This window comes from Puma concolor, chromosome B3 (assembly GCF_028749965.1).
Source record: "Puma concolor isolate L17-30 chromosome B3, mPumCon1.1.hap2, whole genome shotgun sequence".
NCBI classification, from domain to species: Eukaryota; Metazoa; Chordata; class Mammalia; order Carnivora; family Felidae; genus Puma; species Puma concolor.
Window position 1 is genome coordinate 64486438 of NC_141672.1, and position 23214 is coordinate 64509651.

Sequence of the window (23214 nt, forward strand, 5' to 3'; positions counted from 1 at the left end):
CCTTGTGTTGTTGTGTATGAAATTGCCAATATCTTCAACAGAGAGAATTGGGAAAGCAGGAAGAATGTGATGTTCAGTTGTGTTTGCAGGAGCTACAAGAGCAGTGTGGAGACAAGTGCAATCAACCAAACTTTAGGGACTGGGATGGTGGTGTTTGAGGGGGATCCATACTTGCATTTTGTATTCTTCGTATGTTACAATATTGCCAAAAACAAACTATTTCATTGTGCCTATTGTAAACAACACTTTTTCACAGACCTAACATAAAGTTTTAGTGATGGGGTGCCTGGGTGACCCACAGTCAGTTAAGCATCCGACTTCACCTCAGGTCATGATCTCCTGGTTTCTGGGTACAAGCCCCATGTCAGGCTCTGTGCTGACAGCTCAGAGCCTGGAGCCTGCTTCAGATTCTGTGTCTCCCTCTCTCTTTCTGCCCCTCTACCCCCCTCACATTGTGACTCTCTGTCTCTTTCAAAAATAAATAAACATTTAAAAAAATTTTTTTTTAGTTTTACTGATGTATTGTCTTCTGGTTGTCATAAAAATTACTGAGTTGCAGTAGTTAATGACAAACAGAACCCAGCCAACCTTACTTTTTATTTTTATAATAGAAACAATATATGCCTATTACAGAAAAGTCAAAACAATAAAGAAAATGTTTAAAATAAAAATTAAAAGAACCAATTAACCCATCAATCCAGAAATAAACGCTGGCCAGTTAAAATTTTGATATACCTTTAAGACATATCATGCATACTGTTTTGTAACTTCTTTTTTCGTTTGAATCATATATTAAAAATATCTTTCCATGGAAATAAAACACACTTCTATAACATCATGTCTAATGTCAGTACAGTAGTCTGTTTGGATTTACCATAATTTATTTAATCCCTTCTTACTAAATATTTGAACTGTTTTCTTTTTACTAATATAAATAGAACTTTGATGGACACTTGTATATAAATCTTTGCCAACAGTACTCAAAATTTCTGGGGAATATAATTTTAGTAAAAAAAAGTGGGCAAAATTTATTCCTTGAGGATTAAAAAATGAAAATTGGTGTCCATATCTCTAATGTCTAATGAGACAACATCTTTCTCCTAATGCCTGGTCATTTGTATTTTTTCTTTTATAAGGGGTTTTATGTCCTTTGCCCATTTTTCTATTGGTTTTTTTCCTTTTCCTTTTTTTCCTCTTTTCCTTATAGGGCTCTTTACCTATAAAAGATATTAAACCTTTACCTGTCATAATTATCATAAATATTTCTGCAAGTTTTCCATTTGCTCTTTATTTTTATTTTTTGGTAAAAAAAATTATTTTTATATAGTTAAGTGTATCAGTCTCTTCCATTTTATTTCTACCTGTTGTATCATGCTTAGGCAGTCTTTTTTCACACCAAGGTTAATTAATACTTACAAATTTTTTCTCTTAGTAGTAGACATTCAAGTCAGAATAATATGGCTTTGTATTTTTGTGTTTTCTTTTTCATATAATATTTATTTCATGTCTATCCTAGGATAGACATAATTTTTTCCTAAATATTTTACCAGTTGACTCAATACCATTTTGACTAATCCATCTTCCTCCAGTGCTTCAAAATCCTACCTTTTTGTATTCTGAATTCTTACCTATACTAGGGCTATTTCTGGACTTTTTCTTTTGCTCCATTGATTTGTCTGTCTGTTGCCCCTTCCCTTTTCTTAAAGGGGAACTGAGTTTATTTACCTCCAGGGCAAGACAACACAAACAAGAAATTAAAAAGTGGTTCACTGATTCACTAAAGGGGAAAATGGTGGGAGTGGTCTGTCTGTGATAGAAAGGGAGTTCATGATAGTATGCCAATTTAGAATTGAAAACTTGCATTCCGGATTGGACAATGAAACCATATGTGTGTGTGTGTGTGTGTGTGTGTGTGTGTGTGTGTACGCGCCCGCGTGTGCATGTTAAAAGTACTGTTGTAGGGCACCTGGGTGACTCAGTTGGTTAAGTGTCTGACTTCGGCTCAGGTCATGATCTCATGGCTGGCGAGTTCGAGCCCCACCTGAGCTCTGTGTTGACAGCTCAGAGCCTGGAGCCTGCTTCAGATTCTGTGTCTCCCTGTCTCTCTTCCCCTCCCCCACTCATGCTCTGTCTGTCTCTCCTTCAAAACTAAAAAAAAAAAAAAAGAGTGTTTTTCCCTGTAAAAAGCTTCCAAGGAGGTCCAAGTAAAGGCCTGGCATACCATGGACTCTAAAATTTCATTTTGTAAGCTTCCACCTGTGGGTTGTGCAACATTTCAAACTTTTTGTTTTGAAATAATAATAGGCTCACAGGAAGTTGTTTAAAAAATGTGCAGAGACGTCCCATGTACCCTTCACCCAGTCTCCTCCAATGGCAACATCTTCATAACCTGGGTACAGTGTCAAAAGCAGGAAAATGACATCAGTACAATCCGTAGAGCTTATTCAGATTTTATATGCACGTGTGTGTGCATGTGTGTGCGTGTGCGTGTGTATAAAGTTCTATGAAATTTTGTCATATGTAATTAATGTAATCACAACCACAATCAAAATATAGAACTGTCCCATCACCACAAAGCTCACACTAACCCCTGTCACCCCCATTTGTAACTCCTGGCAACACTAAACTAATCTCCATCTCTGTAATTTTGTTATTTCAAGATTGTTATATAAATGGAATCACACAGTATGTAACCCTTTGAGATTTTTTTTGCTCCACATAATTCCCTTGAGATCCATCCAAGTTGTTAGACCAGTGGTTTGTTCCTTTTTATTATTGAGTAATATTTAGTGGTGTGAATGTGCCACAGTTTGTTTAGCCATTCACCCGTTGAAGGATATCTGGGCTGTTTCCAGTTTGGGCCTATTACAAATAAAGCTGTTATAGGTTTTTGTGTAAACTTAAGTTTTCATTTCTCTAGGATAAATGCCCAGGAGTGCAATTGCTAAATGCATTTTTAGTTTTATAAGAAACTGCCGAACTATTTTCCAGAGTGACTGACTGCACCATTCTACATTCCAACCAGAAATGTATGAGTGATCTCAATTTCTCTTTGCCAGCATTTGTTTTTGCCATCTTTCATTATTTTAGCCATTCTGATACGTGTGTGCAATATCTCATTGTGGTTTTAATTTGCATTTCCCTGATGGCTAACGATATTGAACGTCTCTTCATGTGTTTTATCTGTCATCTATCTATCCTCTTCAGTGAGATGTCTGTTCATGTCGTTTGCCCATTTCCCTAACTGGCTTTTCTTAACTGTTGAATTTTGAGAGTTCTTCTTCTAATACACACACACACGCGCGCACACACACAGTTATATATACACACACTATATATATAATTAAAAAGCTCTGCAAAGTAAAGAAAATCATCAACAAAATGAAAAGGCAACCTACTGAATGAGAGAAAATATTTGCCAATCATACACCTGATAGGTAAATATCCAAAATATTTAGGTGCACCTGGGTGGCTCAGTCAGTTCAATGTCCAACTCTTTTTAAAAAAATTTTTTTAAAGTTTATTTATTGGGGCGCCTGGGTGGCTTAGTCGGTTGAGCGTCCGACTTCGGCTCAGGTCATGATCTCGCAGTCTGTGAGTTCGAGCCCCGCGTCGGGCTCTGTGCTGACAGCTCAGAGCCTGGAGCCTGTTTCAGATTCTGTGTCTCCCTCTCTCTGACCCTCCCCCATTCATGCTCTGTCTCTCTCTGTCTCAAAAATAAACGTTAAAAAAAAAAAATTAAAAAAAAAAATAATAAAGTTTATTTATTTATTTTGAGAGAGAGCGAGAGCAGGGAGGGGCAGAAAGAGAGGAAGAGAGAATCTCAAGCAGGCTCTGCAGTCAACACAGGGCCCGATGCAGAGCTTAAGATCATGATCAAAATCAAGAGTTGAACCCTTAACCGACTGAGCCACCCACATGCCCCAAGTATCCTACTCTTGATGTCAGCTTAGGTCTTCATCTCAGGATCATGAGTTCAAGCCTCACATTGGGCTCTACACTAGGCCTGGAGCCTACCTTAAAAAGAGTAAAAAAATTTTTTTAAGCAAAATATTTAAAGAACTCATATAACTAACAAAAAAAAATCCGATTAAACAATGGGCAGAGGATCTGAAAATTTTCTTCTTTTTCTTTCTTTTGTGAAAGGGGGTGGAGGGGCAGAGAAAGAGGGAGAGAGAGAATCCCAAGCAGGCTCTGTGAGATCATGAGCTGAGCCAAAATCAAGAATCAGACACTTAACCGACTGAGCCACCTAGGTGCCCCTTATCTTTTTCTAAAAGTTTTATATTTTTTATGTTTTAAATTTAAACATGATCCATTTTGAGTTAATTTTTATATAAGATAATGTGTTTTAGGTTGAGGTTTTCTATTTTGCCTGTAGCTGTCCAATTATTCCCGCACCATCTATTGAAAAAGCTCTCCTTCCTTCATTGACTTGCTTTTGCACCTTTGTCAAAAATCATTTGGGTATGTTGTTGGGATTATCTGTAGTTCTGTTGTATTGATCTCTGTGTCCACCTGTCCTGTTTATTCTTTCTTGTTTTTAGATATTTATAATACGTTTTCCTTCTGGTAAGGTAAGGAAGGTTGTCTTCATCCCTCTTCTTTTTCAGGAATGTTCTTGCTCTGGTGAATCAGTATAGCCTAGTGGTAAAGAGCTAAGGCTCCAAAAACAAACTGGGGCTTCACCACTCAAGTTGCTATGTGACCTTAGGCAAGCAAACTGAAATGGAAATAGACTTGTAAGAGCTAACTTACTTAATGCCTGTAAAGTGCCATAATATTTGACACATAGTAAATGTGTGAGTCTGGTTGTCTAATGTTGTAATAAAAAACCCAAAAACTTCTTACTTGAAAGAAATAAACTTACTTCCTGCTCATGTAATAGGCCAATGTGGGTGTTCCTGATAAGGTGACTTCCTTGAGCAATTCTCTTCTAAACTGTGACTCAAGGACGGAAACTCCTTAATTCTTACTTCCTTTCTTGTAGCTCCACCATCTCTAGGTCTTTGGAGTATTTTCATTTTGTTGGTGGGAAAAGAGAACAGGGAGCAGAGAAGTGGTTGCAAGGTTTTTTCCCCTGTGTTCCAGAAGTGGAGCTTTCTCCCATATTACACTGGTCAGAATTCAGTCACATGGACCCAACTAGCTGCAAGGAAGGCTGGAAAATGTATTTTGTGTACCCAGGAGAAAAAATAAACACATGCGAACACACAGAGCAGCAGTCTCTGCCTCTGGAAATGATTAAGAGTGTTAGAAGTCTTTATAAAGGACAGGACATTGAGATGAAACAGGAATGATGAGAGAGTGACAGACACACAAGGATCAGGGGAAATATTTCAAGCAGAAGAAGTATCAAGTCAAAGGCCTCAGTCTGGACTCTTTTTGAATGGGATCTTTCTTACATTTTCCAAACGGTTACTGCTACTGTATGGAAAAAGTTACCTTATAAACAAACATCTTTCTGAAGCTCTCTTATTAGTGGTAATTGTTTGCTTGTTTTTTTAGTTGACTCTTGGTTTTCCAGACAATTAGATCATCCTCACATAATGATAAGTTTCTCTTATTTAAAAATATCTATATCTTGTTCGTCTTGTCTCACTTCTTAGCTATCTTCCTGAACAGATATAAATAATAGCAACAATAGTGGGGATTTTTTATTGTTCCTGATTTTGTTGAAAATGTAACTGAAGTTTTAACATTAAGTTTGAAATTCGCTGCTTATGTTTTATTGTGGCTTTATTTATACTTTTGTTTTTTACAAACCAGGAACAGACATCGAATTTTATCAAGTTCTCTTTTGTTCTCTCTCATAGTGATCTTGGATTTTTACTCTTCTGATGCATTTTTGTGGTGAAACTTCTTTATTGATCTCTTCATGTTTAACCATCTATACATTCTTAGAATAAGCCCATCTTGGTTAGGGTGTGTTATTCTGTTAATATACTACTGGATTTGATTGCTGATATTTCATTTAGGATTTTTTTGCATCAGTTTTCATAAATGATACTGGTCTATATTTTTCTTTTTTTTGTGTACAAGTTATCTCAGATTTAGTTCTCAGGGTTATGCTAACTTTGTAAAATGAGTAATAAGGCTCTCCATAGCATTCTATTTTCTAGAATGGGTTGGATATTATGGATTATGTATGCCTTAAAGTTATGAGACTGGAATCTATCTCCACTCTTCATAGATGAGGAAACTTTGTTTCTCAAGGCTTTATGGGCCAAATGGAAATTTAAAAGCCCAGGCTTCAAAGGCATTTGCTTTCTGCAACAGCCTGTTGTTCCTCTAGCGTGATTAATTATCCCTAACTATTGTAGAGATGTCTTGCAGTTCTTCTCATGTGACAGAGCAGAATTTACAAAAAGCTTCAATAATCTGACATGGAGGGGAAATGAAACTCTTCTATATTTGTGAATTTCCCATATATGATCACCCAGTGGTTAGCTGCCCCTCCCATTTCAGCCCCCACTGCAGCTTCACTTTTAGACTACGGGGAGTCTTACAATGTCTCTCAAAAATATTTTTTCTGGTTATGAGACTCTCTGCTGCTACCAAAAACCACTAGAAACTGATTGAAGTCCATTCTTTGAGCTCAAGCCTTCTTGATCCTGAGGCCTAGGAAGAAATGAGATAGAGCAGGGTCCCTCTGGTTCTACCCTCCCTGTCCTGTTAGACACCACAAAACTTTTCCATTATATTTTGAAACATAAATTTCTCCAAAGCCTACTGAGAAAATAATATTCTCCCTCTATCTGCTGGCATCAAGCTCACTCCATAGAAACAATGACTCTCTGTGGCTGTACAGCAGCTTTTGGTCTTTTTTTGTCTTGCTCAGAGAGCCCAGGAGCAAAATTAAAGAGCTTTAATAGCTGTTCTTTGTCTCTCTTCCACCTAACAAAGATCATTCTGTTTATCTTAACCACTTAATATCAAAATCCTTTAAAATGTAAAGAGGACAGATCCTCTAAGAAAAAAATCAAAATGGCCAATAAGCATATAAAAAGATAACTAACCTCATTAAGCAATCAGGAAAATGCAAATTTAAACTACAGTGAGGTATTACTACATAGCCACCAGAATGGCTAAAAAGAAAGGCAATACCGAGTATTAGTGAGGATGGACAGTTACTGGAACTTACCTAATGTTGTGGATTGGAGTGCCAATTTGGAAGACCATTTAACTATCTATTAAAGCTAAAAATGTGTATATCCTATGACCCAACAATTCTATTACTATGTATACATTCACATGTCCCAAGAGGCATATACAAGAGTATTCATAGGCAAAAACTGCAAATAATCCATTGTTAATCAAGAGAAAAAGTGGATAAATTATTAATGCATAGGATAAAATACCACATTGTAACAAAAATGAATAAACTACAGCTATGTGTAGCAACATAGATGAATCTAATAAACATGAGGGTATAGACTGTGTTGTCTTTCTTTACCTAGGTGGTGTTTTTTGTAAATTTTTAGGCTATATATTTATTTTATGTACTGTTCAGTGTATTTCACAATGGAAAGGTTTAAAATGTGTGTGTGTACACATATATATACAGTATACACATTCCAAACTCCTGAATAGTATATTGAGCATAATTTTATCTTTTCTTAATAATTTAGAGGCCCTATAATAAACACTGTTACTATGGAACTGTAATACAGTTGATTTATGTGGGATTTTTTGTGCTAACTTTAAATTACTCCAAATCCAGGATTTTAAAATTCTTATATATGCTTCTGAGTCAGAAGTAGTTTTGAATTATCTTCTGAGTGGTAGAAATTGTGTCTTTTGTGTCAGTTGTAGTTATCTCTGCTTTCCAGTGAAATACATGATGCAATGAATATGAATATCTATTGTCTTGTTTATATTAGAAAGATCTTAAAAACACAAAGAGACAAAATTCCTCTAGATGATTTCCAGAAAAAAATTAGCCAATTTTATGACTTATCCAATGTATCACTGTGATGACATTATTCACAGGAGAAGGTCTTCTTCCTTCTGAAAGATACTTTTATGGATGTAGAAACACCATTCGTTTAAAGCCAGCATAATAGGACTTCTCAGAAACCAAGGAGGGAGTTTCTAGGAGTGATCAGCCTCATCAAATGTAGACAAATCCAGAGAGGCATGAGGACTGCAAACAATCTGTGGAAGGAAAACCAGGTAGCAGAGGGTTAGAGAGAATGAGTGTTGTAGAATTTAGGGTATGGTGTGGAACAAGAAAAAAGAATGGAAGTAAGACAAGTAGAGGCATTTTTCAAGAGGAGACCTGTGTATATTTAATGTAGTTGAATGGATCCAGTGGAAGAAGCAATAATTGATTAAGCCAGGCTTCAAAGGAGACTTATGATAAAGTTGATAAAATCAACAACCTAGGTAGAAGGATTAATCTTGCAAAAGTAACAGAGAGAGAGAGAAAGTAAGAGAGAGAGAGATAGTGTGTGTGTATGTAGATCTGTGGGAAGAGAGAAGACAGAGGAGTTGTCAGCTAATGAGTATAAACACCCAAGAGTGTAGGGATCTTCTGTTTTCGTCCCTAATGTATCCCATGCCTCTAGAACAGTGACTGACATATAGAAAGCACTAAGAAATATTTGTTGGATGAATAGACTTTGGCATCTAATCAATCTCAATTTAAGCCCCAGCTCTTCCACTTGCATTCTGTGGGAACTTGAACAATTTCTTTACTCTGCTAAACCTCAGCCTTACTATTTTATAAAATGAGAATAACAGTATAGAATGTGTTTCTAGACGTGTATGTAACACAAAGCTTTACTCTGAGCTGTTATGACTTTATTATATTATACTTAAATATTAAGTTCAGAGCTTGGCAAAGTGCTTTATACCAAGCAGTTGCTCTCTGAATGATGTTTTAATTGAATTTTTATACTTAACTGTAAGGAATAAACTTGCATTAATGCAAATCACAATCTTTAATTTTTTTTTTAATATTTTCTAGCTGTGGGGACTTAATTTTGTCAGGATAACATAAAAGACATATTTTTGCAAAATTATAAAAATAACTTTTTCTAAAAGTTGGTTATAAAAATTAATTTAAGTTTTGGGCACGTGGATGGCTCAGTCAGTTAAGCAGTAGACTCTTGATTTCTGCTCAGGTCTGATCTCACAGTTTGCAGTATCGAGCCCCATGTCGGTCTCTGCACTGACAGTGTGGAGCCTGTTTGGGATTCTCTCTCTCCCTCTCTCTCTCTCCCACCTTGTGCGTGGTCTCTCTCAAAATAAATAAATTTTTTAAAAAATTCTTTAAAATTTTAAGTTTTAAAATATTTTGTTCTTTAGCTCTTAGATTCAAATGCATAGCATTACATTCTGGCATGTTCTCTAACTTCATCAGTTAGGAAGGAAGCTATAGTAGAACAGGGCTAAAAGGCAGCTTTTTAGGATAGAAGGAGAAATGTAGGTGTATATACAGAGTATAGAGGGGAAGGCAGTGTCAACTTTCCTGATAGAACATTCTAAAGCATAAAGTAAATAACTTTTCTGAAGATTGATTATATCTAAATTAATAATGGAAAAAAGTAGTGTTTTCATGGTGCCTTCTAAGTTTAAAACTTGACTGCCCGCTTCTCATGTGAACATCTACATTTGTTGCCATAGGGATTGCCCCCCAAGACTCCTACTTTGGCCTTAAATGGTATAATTGCTATTGTTATAGACATCAGAAAAATCCTGACTTGTGACTAAGAGATAACCATTACCAAAACCACTCTAAGTGCATTTACAATTTTAACTCCTTGGAAACAGATAATGGTAAAGTAGTATTACATTATTTATTGTTTCTCAGAAGTCAGCATCCCAAATCTCACAACCATTTCTTGATTAGTTATAGCTGAAGACATCTTATGATTAATTTACTATATGCTTTTTGCCCTACAGAAACTTACATTTTGGAGACTCTGACGTAAACATATAGGACATACTAATACAAATAGCTCTAGCAAGAATTCAAACCACTATCAAGACTACATGTAGTTGTAAAGTTTACTTAGTAGCACCAAAAAAAAAAAAAAAAGTAATAAGGTGGTAGCTCTGAGGAAATCAAAGTGAAAGAAAAAATTTTTCTAAAGATAAGGTGGACTTGAATAAGTTAGTAGGCCAGAAAAAAGGAGCAAGTGAAGGGCTCCTGGATGGCTCAGTTGGTTAAGTGTCCAACTTCAGGTCATGATCTCGTGGTTCGTGAGTTGGAACCCTGCTTGGGGCCCTGTGCTGACAGCTCAGAGTCTGGAGCCTGCTCCAGATTCTGTGTTTCTCTCTCTCTCTACCCCTACCCCGCTCACACTCTGTCTGTCTCTCAAAAATAAATAAACATTAAAAAAAAATTTTTTTTTTTTTTAAAAGAAAGGAGCCAGTGAAGTGGGGAGATCTTGAGAAAGAAGTCATGGAATAAGGTCCTAGAAGTTGAAAGAAATGTGATCAAAGACACAGAGATAGCCTTGGAAAGGAGAAGACAATGGGAAAAGAAAGAAGGGTGGGGTGAAAATAGAAGAAAGTTTGAGTTGACGAGTGCCTGGATGGCTCAGTCAGTTAAGTGTCTGACTCTTGGTTTCAGCTCAGGTCATGATCTTACTCTTCATGAGTTCAAGCCCTGCCTTGGGCTCTGTGCTGACAGTGTGGAGCCTGCTTGGGATTCTCTCTCCCTGGCTTTCTGCTGCTCCCCCTGCTCATGCTTGCTCACTCAATCTCTCTCTATCAAAAATAAATAAATAAATAAATAAACATAAAGAAAAAGAAAAGAAAATTTGGGTTGAGAACAGAAGTCATATGGAATGGCATCCACTGGGGGCCTTGGAACATATCCCCCATGAATAAGGCGGGGGGGGGGGGGACTGCTGTATTTAAGTTAGGAGGCAAGGTAAGTGCCAAGAGCAAGGTAAGGCTAAGAAGGAAAGATAGGTTGGCAGCTTGAGAAAAGTGACAAGAGGTTTACAAAGACTATTGTAGAGTGTTCAATAGAATATCAACATGAGATGACTTAAAAGGAATTTAGTGTGTTTGTGAAGGCTCCTAAGATCAAAGACCATGTTCTGTAATATCTTGCAATGACAGGACGAAGCAACAGAAAAGGCAAATGCTGGGGTTTACTCATGGTGGGACAGTGAGATATTTCAGAGCTCTGGTGAGTGTCTTGGGCATCCTGGTACTTCGGCTGGGTACTGGAATAGAAGAGATAACATCAAGAGATTTATTTAGTTAGCAAATATTATTTACATATTAATATTTGTGTACAAATATTATATAGTAATACAGCAATCCCCCCCTTATTCATGGGGGATATGTTCCAAGGCCCCCAGTGGATGCCTGAAAATGTGGATAATACTGAACCCTATATATACTATGTTTTTTCCTATACATGCATGCCTGTGATAAAGTTTAACTTATAAATTAGGCACAGTAAGAGATTAACAGCAATAAGTAATAATAAAATAGAACAATTACAATAAAAGTTATGTGTATATGGTCTCTCTCCCTCAAAATATCTTATTATACTGTACTCACCCTTCTTGTGATGATGTGAAAAGTTAAAATGCCTACTTGATGAGATGAGGTGAGGTGAGGTGAATGACCTATGTGTTATGACTTAGGCAACTGATGATTTATCAGAAGGAGAATCATCTGCTCTTGGGCCATGGTTGACTGTGGGTAACTGAACCCCAGAAAGCAAAACTGCAGATAAGGGGGACTACTGTATCCATCAACTTAGTAGTTTTTATTATCCTATTTCTGGAAACAGTTCCTTGACTTATAGCCTCAATCTTGATTTCTCTTTTGATTTCAGAGCCCAGCCTTCCCCCTATAGGACATCTCTGCTTTAATGTTCCATGCCTACAATTAAATGATTTATTTTCCTTAAAAAAAAAATTTTTTTTTAAAGAGGGGGGGCGCCTGGGTGGCTCAGTCTGTTGAGTGTCCAACTTCAGCTCAGGTCATGATCCCGCAGTTCGTGGGTTTGAGCCCTGCGTCAGGCTCTGTGCTGACAGCTCAGAGCCTGGAGCCTGCTTCGGATTCTGTGTCTCCCTCTCTTTGCCCCTTCCCCGCTCATGCTCTGTCTCTCTCTGTCTCTCAAAGATGGATAAACGTTAAAAAATAAAATAAAAAATAAAAGATTTATCTTCCTCCCAAGCCTATTTTTCTACTGATTACCCCATTTCTGTTAATAATGTTAATACCTGTCTAGTCTCCCAGGTCTGACATTTGAGTCATCTCCGACATTTCCTCTCCCTTCCTTAATGTGTCATCAAGTATTGTCCTTAAATACTTCCACCAAAATATTTCTCCTGGCTTTTCTTCCTTTCCTTTGTCAAGGTAATAATTCAGGCTGTTGTCATTCCATAGTGGTACTTCTGTGCCTTTTCAACTGGTTTCCCTCCCTCTAGGCACTACTCAATCCAGTCAGTCTTACATTCCACACCCAGATTAATCTTTATAAAAGGTCAATTTTCTGAGTCATTCTCATCTCAGAACCCTTCAAGGAGCTATGGTAGAGTCCCTAAGGAAACAAGAAGACCCTAGAGGACATTATGTTCTAATGAGAAAAGGGCAGTTTATATAGTCTGGAAGAGATGCTGATTTCAAGAGTGATGAGAGAAGAGAATGGATGCCAGAAAGATGAGATACATCAGGGTTTAGGAAATAGGTTGAAGAGGAATAGGTGATGCCAAGGAAACTCAGGAAAGTTAGAGGGGTTGGAAGAGAGCTAGGGTAGAGTGTTTCACAGAGGCCAAGATAGAAGAGGATGTCAAGTAACAGACTGATAAGGTAGACTCTTGCCAAGAGTCCATCAGATTTGGTAATTAGGGTGTCAGAATTAAGAGCAGTTTTAGGGGACTATAGGGACACTATGGAGGGTTGAGAAATAAAGAAATAGAAATAAGGAGCATAGGTTTCCTTTTTAAAATGTTGGTTAAGGGGCGCCTGGGTGGTGCAGTCGGTTAAGCGTCCGATTTCAGCCAGGTCACGATCTCGCGGTCCGTGAGTTCGAGCCCCGCGTGGGGCTCTGGGCTGATGGCTCAGACCCTGGAGCCTGTTTCTGATTCTGTGTCTCCCTCTCTCTCTGCCCCTCCCCCGTTCATGCTCTGTCTCTCTCTGTCCCAAAAATAAATAAACGTTGAAAAAAAAAAATTAAAAAAAATAAATAAATAAAATAAAATGTTGGTTAAGAAGAGAAACAATGCTGAAGATAAAGAGAGATGAACTTAAAATTTTCCCCCCAAGGAAAGAGACTTGCACTACATCATAGCCTCAGGTTAGAGATTTCAGTGGTGAAGGAGAACTTGGTATTAGATAGCGGGAAGACGATTGACTGAGCAAGATCTCCAAGGAGGTCTGAGGAGATCCAATCTAATGAGAAAAAAGTCTTTGTACATTTATAATCATTCTCTTGCTATATACATGCTAATTCTGACTGTATATATATTATGGTTGTATATGGTTAAGGTGATGATGCATTATGAAATGACTATATGAATTTTTGCAACTTGAAGGGGTAGAATGGATGACTCATTCGGAAAATGTAAGGAGTTGCTAATAACCCCAGCTTGAACATGCTAAATCATTCATTAAAGTTCAAAGGTATCATTCACTATTGCCATTGAAATCAGCTGAGGATTAAGAATATTTTCGGACTGAAAAGTGGGATTCTGAATTTTAACTGTCTTAAAGACTTTATTTTATTTTATTTATTTTGAGAGGGAGAGATAATGAGTGGGGGAGCAGCAGAGAAAGAGAGGGAGAGAGAGAATCCTAAGCAGGCCCCATGCCCAGCATGGAGCCCGAAATGGGCTCAATCTTATGACCGTCAGATCATGACCTGAGCCAAAATCAAGAGTCAGACACTTAACCAACTGAGCCACCCAGGCATCCCTGAATTTTAACTGTCTTAATTCTCTCTCTTCATCCATAATTGCCAGGTAGTCCATGGATACATGGCATTATTGGTGTCAAATTTGCAGTATTTACAATGCTAATATCATGCTTCAACCACAAGTAGTTGGTTAGAAAAATATATGGTCCTAAATCTTAAAAAAGATATGGTCCTAATTATAAACATTATAAGTATAATATTATAAATATTAATTATTTAAATATAGGAAATAATATGAGAAAAATGAAAGATCATAATACTTTACTATTTAGGTTTTGAGTACCTGGTGTGTTCCAGGCATTGTTGTATATACTCTTTAAAATATTAAAAAAAATATTTTTTTAATTGTGAAATAATGTTTTCTTTAACTTTTTTTTTTTTTTAATTGAGAGACAGAGAGACACAGAGCGTGAGCTTGGGAGGGGCTGAGATACAGGAGACACAGAATCTGAAGCAGGCTCCAAGCTCTGTGTTGTCAGCACAGAGCCCAACGTGGGGCTTGAACCCACAAACTGTGACATCATGACCTAAGCCGAAGTCGGATGCCCAACCGACTGAGCCACCCAGGCACCCTATAAAATCATTTTTAAAATGATCTCTGATAGAAGGTTACAGCTTGAGCACTAAAAGGAAAGTAAAAGAGGAACAAAATATATTCCAGTAGTTTCTACTCCACTATTAACAGAAATTAGTCCATAAATGAGATGGCAAATATTAGTGCAACTTTTATCTGATAGCTATTTTACTACAAACTAAAACTTAAAAATTAGTTTTGCAGTTGATAAAAATAAAAAGAACCCTATATTTCATATTTTAAAATCTTCTACTTGTTCCTTGTATGTCTTTTTAACAAACTATTTGACTGAACATAGTATAATTTGGTCTGTAAATTGGTATAAAACTAATTATTAACATAAGTGACCTAGAAAGACTATTTGGTAATGTGTAATCTAAATTCAATCTTCAGGTTTGGGGCACCTGGGTGGCTCAGTTGGTTAAGCTTCCGACTTCAGCTCAGGTCTTGAGCTCGCGGTCCCTGAATTCAAGCCCCATGTAGGGCTCTGTGCTGACAGCTTAGAGCCTGGAGCCTGCTTCAGATTCTGTGTCTCTGTCTCTCTCTCTGCCCCTCCCCTGATCGTGTTTTCTCTCTCTCTCTCTCTCTCTCTCAAAAATAAATAAACATTTAAAAAAATTAAAGAATAAATAGATAAATAAATTATATCTCCAGGTTAAGATGAAAGCAGCCATCCATCTGGCTCTATTTCTTTCACTGTAATCAAATTAAATTTGTACTTTATATATCCATCTAACAAAAATGTGCTGAACTCCTATCATGGGAAAGGCACTGTCCTAGGCCCTGTAAAATATTTAACACAGACATTTTTACTTATTATTTGCAGTTCTAAACTTATTTCCATTTGTGAGGGAAACACTTTATTATATCAGTTATCTGTCCTGACTGGCCTCTTTACATCTAATTTGTGTATCTCACAAATTTTGATTCATCTTTCTTCTGCAGTAAGTCTCCCTTTTATCCCTGTCCACTAACAAATCTTTTCCCAGAGGTAACTAGTGTGTTATTTTTCTGTATATCCTTCCAGATGCATTTTATGTATCAAGCAAATGCATATATGTATTTAATTCCCAAACATGCATTTAGGCATCTTTAAAAAAATTTTTATATTTTATTTATAAAATATATTTATATTTGAGAGACAGAGAGAGAGAGAGAGTATGAGCAGGGGAGGGGCAGAGAGAGAGGGAGACACAGAATCTGAAGCAGGCTCCAGGCTCTGAGGTGTCAGCACAGAGCCCCATGTGGGGCTCAAACTCATGGGCCGCCAGAGCTGAAGTCAAACACTTAACCGACTGAGCCACCCAGGTGCCCCATATTTTTAGGCATCTTGTCTTTTTTTTTCAACTTCCTCATTCTTTCTTATGTTTGTATACTATTCTATTGTATGGACATATCATTTATTTAGTTATGGACATTTCCATTAATTTTAAAATATTTAATTTTAATATTAGTCTATTCCTAACAAAGACAAATAGTCTTCTACTCAAATATATTTGTGGATATCTTCCTAGAGGATGGAACGTCTATGTGTATTTGTAATTTTGAATAAATATTGTCAATTTGCCCTTCATAGAAGTTGTGCCTATTTCCCCGTAGACTTATCAACAAATGATGGTGATCTGTGCAAATCCTAAGGGTGAAAAATGTTACCCTTAAAAATGTAGTTTTAATTTGCATTTCTCTTATTATGAGTGAGGTTGAGCTTTTTGTCTTTTAAAGCCATTTGTATTTCCTTTTCTGTTTCTCTTGGGTTGTGATTTGTTATTATTAAGAATTTATAGGGGCGCCTGGGTGGCTCAGTCGGTTGAGCAACCGACTTAGGCTCAGGTCATGATCTCACGGTTTGTGAGTTCGAGCCCCACGTCAGGCTTGGTGCTGACGGCTCGGAGCCTGGAGCCTGCTTCTGATCCTGTGTCTTCCTCTCTCTCTACCCCCTCCCCTACTCAGGCGCTCTCTTTGCCTCAGAAATAAAACATTTAAAAAAAAATTAAAAAAAAAAGAATTTATATATTTAGTATATAATTTACATATTAGGTAAATTATATTAGGTAAATGCCTTTGTCAGGGAGTTGTAAGTATGTATTTTTTTCCCAGTTTGAAAATTGTCTTACAACTTTGTAGTAGCTTTTGTCATGCAAAAATTTCAACTTTTAGTTAATAGAATTATTTTTATAGATGGGCTTTGTGTTTTACTTAGGCTTTTCCCCCTCTGAGATAATTTTAAAAGTTCTTCATGGAGTCCTTTAGTACTTTTATTATTAACATATGTTCTTAATCATTGTAAGTTCTAAATTGTTTAGTGCATAAGATCAAGTTCCCTGTTTCAATTTATATCTAAGTTAGATTACCAAATCAATCCCATGAAATATAGAATAGTAGTAAGGAGCGTGGATTTTGGAGTTGATAATTTGGGTTTTTCTGTTTCTGGGCTGTATGATCTTGGGTATGCTGCTTAATTAACCTCTGTTAGCTTCAACAGCTTTGTCTGTAAAATGGAAATAATAAATAATACTTAGTTTGTTGTGAGAATTCGGAGATGATTCATTTAAAGCCCTTAGTTAGCACAATGCTTCACAAGCTGGAATCATTCATTAAATGTAAACTATTGTGATAATGATGATGGCCATAGACTATTCTTTCAACTGCTACTACCATCCCATAATTTCACAGCTTTAATCACAAGGGGTTGAATAAAAAAATGCATCCCAAATTTGCCAACATTACCAGTTTAGTGTCAAGAATCCAGTCTCCTCTAAGCATAGTTCTCAACCTTGGCAGTACATTATAATCACCTGAGTAGATTTTTCAGTTCCAGATGCCTGGGTCCCTACCCCTAGATGTTGTTTTAACTGGTCTGGGGGTATGGCTCAGGTATCAGTATTCTTCAAAAACTCCTCTGGTGATTTCAATGGGCAGCTAAGGTTTAGAACCATTAACGTAACACTGGGCCAGTGGCTTCAGATACTAAGGAAAACATGTTGTTTCCAAAGAACAATATATAGAAATTGTTTATAAGTCAGATGCCATGAATTAGTCAGGAAGACATTGAAAAGAGAACATAGGAGGGTTGAGACTGATGTCGGATATAGATATTGAGGAAAGGAATTACGAAGTGGAAGATATTCCTTGCATATTCACCTAGGACATCTTTCTCAGAAGAGCTCAGGGCAGCTATACTTCAAGTACTTGTATTAACTGCTCCTTAGAGGTAAAGGATATAAAGTGTTTATATTTGTTAGATGGGTTAACTGAAGCATGAAGATAGGACTCATCAGCTCTTCAAATTTAGGATTCTCGTTATCCTCATTCTCAAAAATAAATTCCTGGATAATTCTCAAAAATAAATTATTATTTCTGATCATGAGTAATAGATCTTATTCCCTTACGCAATTTTAGCAGTTTGGGAAAGATTTGAAATGGTATTTTAGCTTATTGATAGATACAGTGTGAGATGGGTATACAAGAAAATTGGATATTATTGAATCCAAGGTAAAGAGCAATGTGGTCTAAAGAGACTGGACGAGGAGTCATGAGGCCAAGATTTCAGTTCCTGAATTTAAGTTTCCTCAGCTGCAAAATGAGAGAAACAAGGGTTCCCAAAGGTTTCTTTCAGCAATTAGTAATTAATGTCATCAAACCACCTAAATAAAGCCTTTCTTGATCAGTCAATAGAAGACAGGAAAAGACAGGAAAAGCTCAACCTTTTTAAAAATACATATTTCATAGATTTGTTGTTTTTACATACATAAGGAAGTATGCTTTCTCAAATATTAAACTATGTCTTGAAGACATTAGACTAATATAACATTACGTCCTACCTAACTAGCATATTTACATTTTACATGTAAGTGGAGGCAATTTGTGTCTTCACCCAGAGGGGTAACTAATGGAGGGTAGGGGATTGCATCGTGAGACCCAGGAGGAAATGTTGGAGCAGAGCTTTCTGTTGTCTTTCAAATCATGCCCCGTGGATAACTTCATTTGGAACAGATCATGGGTCCTCCTACTATATTTTCTTCTAATCTTTTCTACTTCTCTTTTTGCATTATATTACTCATGATCATTAGGACTCACACCATTCTTGTTTTCGTTGTCTTTACATCATCTCTTCCCTACAAGATTGTACATTTTTTTAAGGCCAGGTTACATTTATAGTGTATACTATAAGCTAGTGTCTTAGCACATAAGAAAAGCCTGATAAATATTTACTTAAATTGCTAAAAAATTAAATGATTTTAATTTCATTGTTTTCTTTTTTCTATCTTTTTAAACGTGTACTTTAATTTTCATAGTCTCCTTTACAATATTTTCCATTTTTTTACACAAAATCTTATTTCATGACATTATTCTTAACTACTTCCTGAATATAGCAATAAGCTTTTCATTCTCAAAAGCCTAGAAGTAGTAATTAATAAATAAAGTAGTAATTAATAAACTAGTAATTAATATAGATATCAAAATATGAAATAAGTACATTAGGTAAGCTTTCGGTAGTAAATGTGTAGGATAAATTTAAAAGGTATAATTTTGAGGTAATTTAGATAGGCTATCAATTTGATCAAGTATGATAAATACATCAAAACTAAACATGGGGGGCACCTGGGTGGCTCAGTTGGTTGAGTGTCAGACTCTTGATCTCAGCTCAGGTTTTGATCTCAGGGTCTTGATCTCAGGGTCATGAGTTCAAGCCCCAAACTGAGCTCTGTGCTGGATGTGAAGCCTACTTAAGAAAACAAAAGACCCCCACTAAACTAATATGTTAATTATAACTTACTAAACTTACATTATTGTGAATTAACAATGAACAGCTATATAACATTTATTAAACATCACAGATCATTAAAATAAATCCTATGTATGTAATTCAGAGAACTGAGTTATATAGGATGATAGTATTGAAATCTGAGTATGGTAATAGGGAAATAGTATTTTGATAAAGTAGAATAAAATTTAACTTTTAAGTTAGTACTAAAAAGAATCCAATTGTTTAAAATTTTGTATTTAATAAAAATAAAATTGACATTTTCTTATTGTGATTTTAAGAAAATTTTAACACCTTATCAAATAGACACCAACCAGGTGACATGTGCAAGTGTTGAATCATTATATTGTACACCTGAAACTAAAATTACACTGTGTTAACTTGAATTTACATAAAAACTTAAAAAACTTCGTGAACTCTAAGAAATATAAATATTATACAGAGAAAATTTCCTGTTTTTAGCTTAACAGTTAAGTTGGGATTTTGAATTGTGAGAATGATGCTTCATTAACAGTTGTAAGTTTATCAGTCCTCCTCGTTCCCCCGTTGAGAGCCATTGTGGGCTCTAAATTTTTCACCTGGAAAATTAAATACTTTCTAGGTAGGGAATAATAAATTGTTTCTCAAGTACTTGTTGGAGGCCAGTTAAAATGTTTGAGTGCAAAATTTTTTGAAGAGTTTATCCAGACTAAAGAATATATATATTTAGTACTGAGAACACTTCCAAGCCTCTGTGACTTCTATATTTGTACAGTAAGGTGCATTAATTTTATTAATGATTTTTAAAACACTCCAAGCATATTATGTCTTTCACAAAATTTTATTTTGCTAGCTGCCATAAAAGTATCTTGAAAGAAGTTAAAAAATTATAACTCTTGCCATTTGAATAGATTCCTTACATTTTCTGCTCCAATGTACTCATGTACTTAATTTGAAGATATAAAGATGATCCTACATTGTTTCTATAACTATGATCATTTCACATTGCTGGTACTTAGTTATGTCCTTTGTTGAACGACTGTTCTTCAAACTTACTGTCTTTTAGACTCATTCTTACATGTTAATCCGCAAATAAGCAAATGTCAAGGGCTGTAGCAAAAAAGATGATTTAAAACAAAACTGGCAAACATTTGGAGTTATTTGTAGTTTCAAAAATTCTTTTTAATTCAAGAGTCACAAGTATTATGTGCATTAAAATTAGTTTCACAAGTGGAAATTTTGAATATGGGAAATTGCTTTCGGGTAAATTTCACTAGCAAATCCATAATCTTTAAAATTCTGTATGATTGAATTAAATGTTGATACTTTGCAAAATATTTTCAGCGGCGCATTACAAATACTACTTTCTAAAGGTGTGTTTTTTAGTTTTAAATATATGGTGGTCCCATAGGCATGATGACATTTTGTAACATATACCTTTTTGGTCTTTTCCTCTGATCTTTGACTGAATTGCCCTCTTTAAATATTAAAGAGAACTGCTGTCAAGAAAAGGTATTTTCTTTCCAAGAAGGATGCTTACACAAGCAAAACATTTTTTAGACATGAAAATTCTCATATTGAAGAACATATCAAAATAGTTTATATTTTTTATTTCTCATCTCTCTTCCCATCTTAAAATAAAAGTTAAATCTTAACTGGAATCCTTTGCCCACCGTGAAACCAAGCGACGGTGCCAGACTCGAAGATGAAGGCTTTACTTTGTTAGCCATGTGTTTATGAAATCCCAGCGCCTTCCCTAGATCTCTTGGCTGATAATCTCAAACATGGAGGATGCTTCTGATTCTACACAAGGGGTTGCTCCATTAATTAATAATGTAGCTCTCCCAGGCTCTCCGCCGTCTCTTCCTGTATCAGTGACAGGCTGTAAAAGTCATCGAGCAGCCAATAAAAAGGTAGAAGCGAGAAGTGAAAAGCTCCTCCCAACAGCTCTTCCTCCTTCTGAGCCGAAAGTAGATCAGAAACTTCCCAGGAGCTCCGAGAGGCGGGGAAGTGGCGGTGGGACGCGATCCCCCGCGCGGAGCCAGGCCGTGGCAGCGAGACAAGCGGCGGCCGGCGGCGCGGCGCGGCCGGCGAGAGGCGACCCCCCGGGAGGACAGAGCCTCCCCTCGCTGCCCTTGTAGTTGAAAAGGTGGAGAGGTGGCAGTCGGCGTGCTTGCAGGTGAGGGGCTCCGTGTGGTCGCTCGCAAGCCGGCCGGCGCCGGCAGGGAAGTGTAAGCGAGCGGGGGAACAAAGCGGAGCGGCGCCGGGGTCCGCCCGCAGCGAGCTCCTCGCGGCGTCGGGCCGGCCGGCTGCGCGCCAAGCACGTTGCGAGCCCGGCGGCGGGCCGGGAGCCGGCGCTGGGGGAGGGGGCCGCCGCCGTCCCCGCACCGCCCGCCCGCCCGCGGCGGGGCGTGCGGCCCCATTGTGAGCCGGCCGCCGGGCGTGCGGAGGTGGGGCGCGCTGGGAGGGCAGAGGCGGCGGCTCGGCTCGCTCAGTACCCCAGGAGCGGCCGGAGCGACCTCGGCCCGGGTGGCAGCCGCGGCGCGTCAGTCACACAAAAGGCAGTCGAGCTCCCCCCCGGCGCGCGGACCGGCCCACGCCGCCGCGGAGCGCTCCCCACCTTACCGGCTTTCCTTTCCCTCCAATTTTGATAGGGAAGCGGGGCCGACGCGGGCGGCAGAGGGTCCGGGCGAGCCCGCCGGCGGACAGGAGATGCCGCTGCTACACCGAAAGCCGTTTGTGAGACAGAAGCCGCCCGCGGACCTGCGGCCGGACGAGGAAGTTTTCTACTGTAAAGTCACCAACGAGATCTTCCGCCACTACGAGTAAGGGCCGGGCCGGGCGCGGGGGGTGCGAGGGAGTGTGGGGACTCCCTCCCCAGCGTCCTTTTGTCTCTTCTTTTGCTCGCTTTGGGCTTCTGGCGGGGCGACTTGAAAGTGACGGCTGGCCGCGGGCCCGCGTTTCTCTGCCCACCCCCCCCCCCCCCAAGCCCAGCCCGACGGTGACTGCGCGGGGTTCCCGGGCGGCGCGACCCGCCGTTGGCGCGCGTGGGGAGAGCGGGCCGGGGCCGAAAAGGCTGGAGTCCTCGGCCGGCGGTGGGGACCGCTTCCAGCCGCCGCTGCCGCCCGGCCGCCGGGCAGCGGAAACTCCCCGCGTCGCCCCTCCCCGCCTCGGCCACACGCGCACTCCGGGGCCAGTTCCGGGATCCCCGCCCGGCGGCCGAGGGGATCCCCGCTCGGGTCACCGGCACGGGGCCGCCGTCCCCCGGCCCCGGGGAGGGAATCCCCGCCCCCGGGGGCAGGAAACGGCCGGACTGGGCGTCGTTTCCTCGGTCGGGAGTGGAGACTGAACGTTGGAGCTAGCTGCCTAAAGGAGAGGACGGGAGGGAGGGAGCGGAGTTGAGACTCGGAGAGGGAGTGGGCTCCCTGGCGGGGCGGGGTGGGGGGAGGGCCGGGACACGAGGGGCTCCACCGGCGGGCTCTCGCCCGGTGAGGCTAGGCCTCGGAGTGTGCGACGCGAGCCGAGCGCTCTGTCACCGCCTCTTCTTGGTGACTAACTCCCGGCCCCGGAGAACTCAGCGTCTCCGCCCCCGGGAGACCTTGGTGAGGAAGAAGTCGGGTTCGGGCGGGGGCGGGGGGGGGGGGAAGACGCGGGGAGAGAGCCGGGCGCTGGGCACCCCTAGTTATCACTTTTTTCGCGTAGCCCCGAGGGCGGAGGTGGGCGTTGGGGGAGGGGGTTAAGACAAGTTCAACTCCAGTCTCAGCCAGTCTCCTCTTTATCCCCCTGCGCATGTGGGCTGTCTGACATGTGCCACTCGCTATTGTTTTGATAAGAATCCGGAGCTGCTGCGTGTGTAGTTTCAACTCCTAAATCTTCAGTACCTCGCCCGGTTTATCCCAGGAGATCCCCTTGTCCTGTGACACCAAACACCCGGGGTGTTTTAGAGATGTGTGTTTAAAACAGGATCTCCAAGTGAGAACCTGAATTGGTCAGTCAATGAAG

General features: G+C 39.1%; 1 protein-coding gene and 1 long non-coding RNA gene across 4 annotated transcripts in view; one reads left to right on the top strand and one right to left on the bottom strand.

The window, feature by feature from the left end:
• Window positions 1-7853: 7853 nt before the first annotated feature.
• LOC147580012 (uncharacterized) lies at window positions 7854-21952 on the bottom strand. Its single transcript, XR_015252436.1, has 2 exons — window positions 21838-21952; window positions 7854-8157 (listed from the first exon to the last, which is right to left on the bottom strand). It is a non-coding gene; the product is annotated as an uncharacterized LOC147580012 (long non-coding RNA).
• BAZ1A (bromodomain adjacent to zinc finger domain 1A) overlaps window positions 21493-23214 on the top strand; it is a 94416-nt gene continuing 92694 nt past the window's right edge. The window contains exon 1 of one of the 3 annotated variants that reach the window (XM_086709936.1): window positions 21493-22037. In XM_086709936.1, coding sequence (XP_086566062.1) covers window positions 21925-22037 — 113 coding nt within the window. In that variant the 5' untranslated portion in view covers window positions 21493-21924. The remainder of the gene's footprint in view (window positions 22038-23214) is intronic. The other 2 variants (XM_086709935.1, XM_086709937.1) reach the window with 2 other exon arrangements.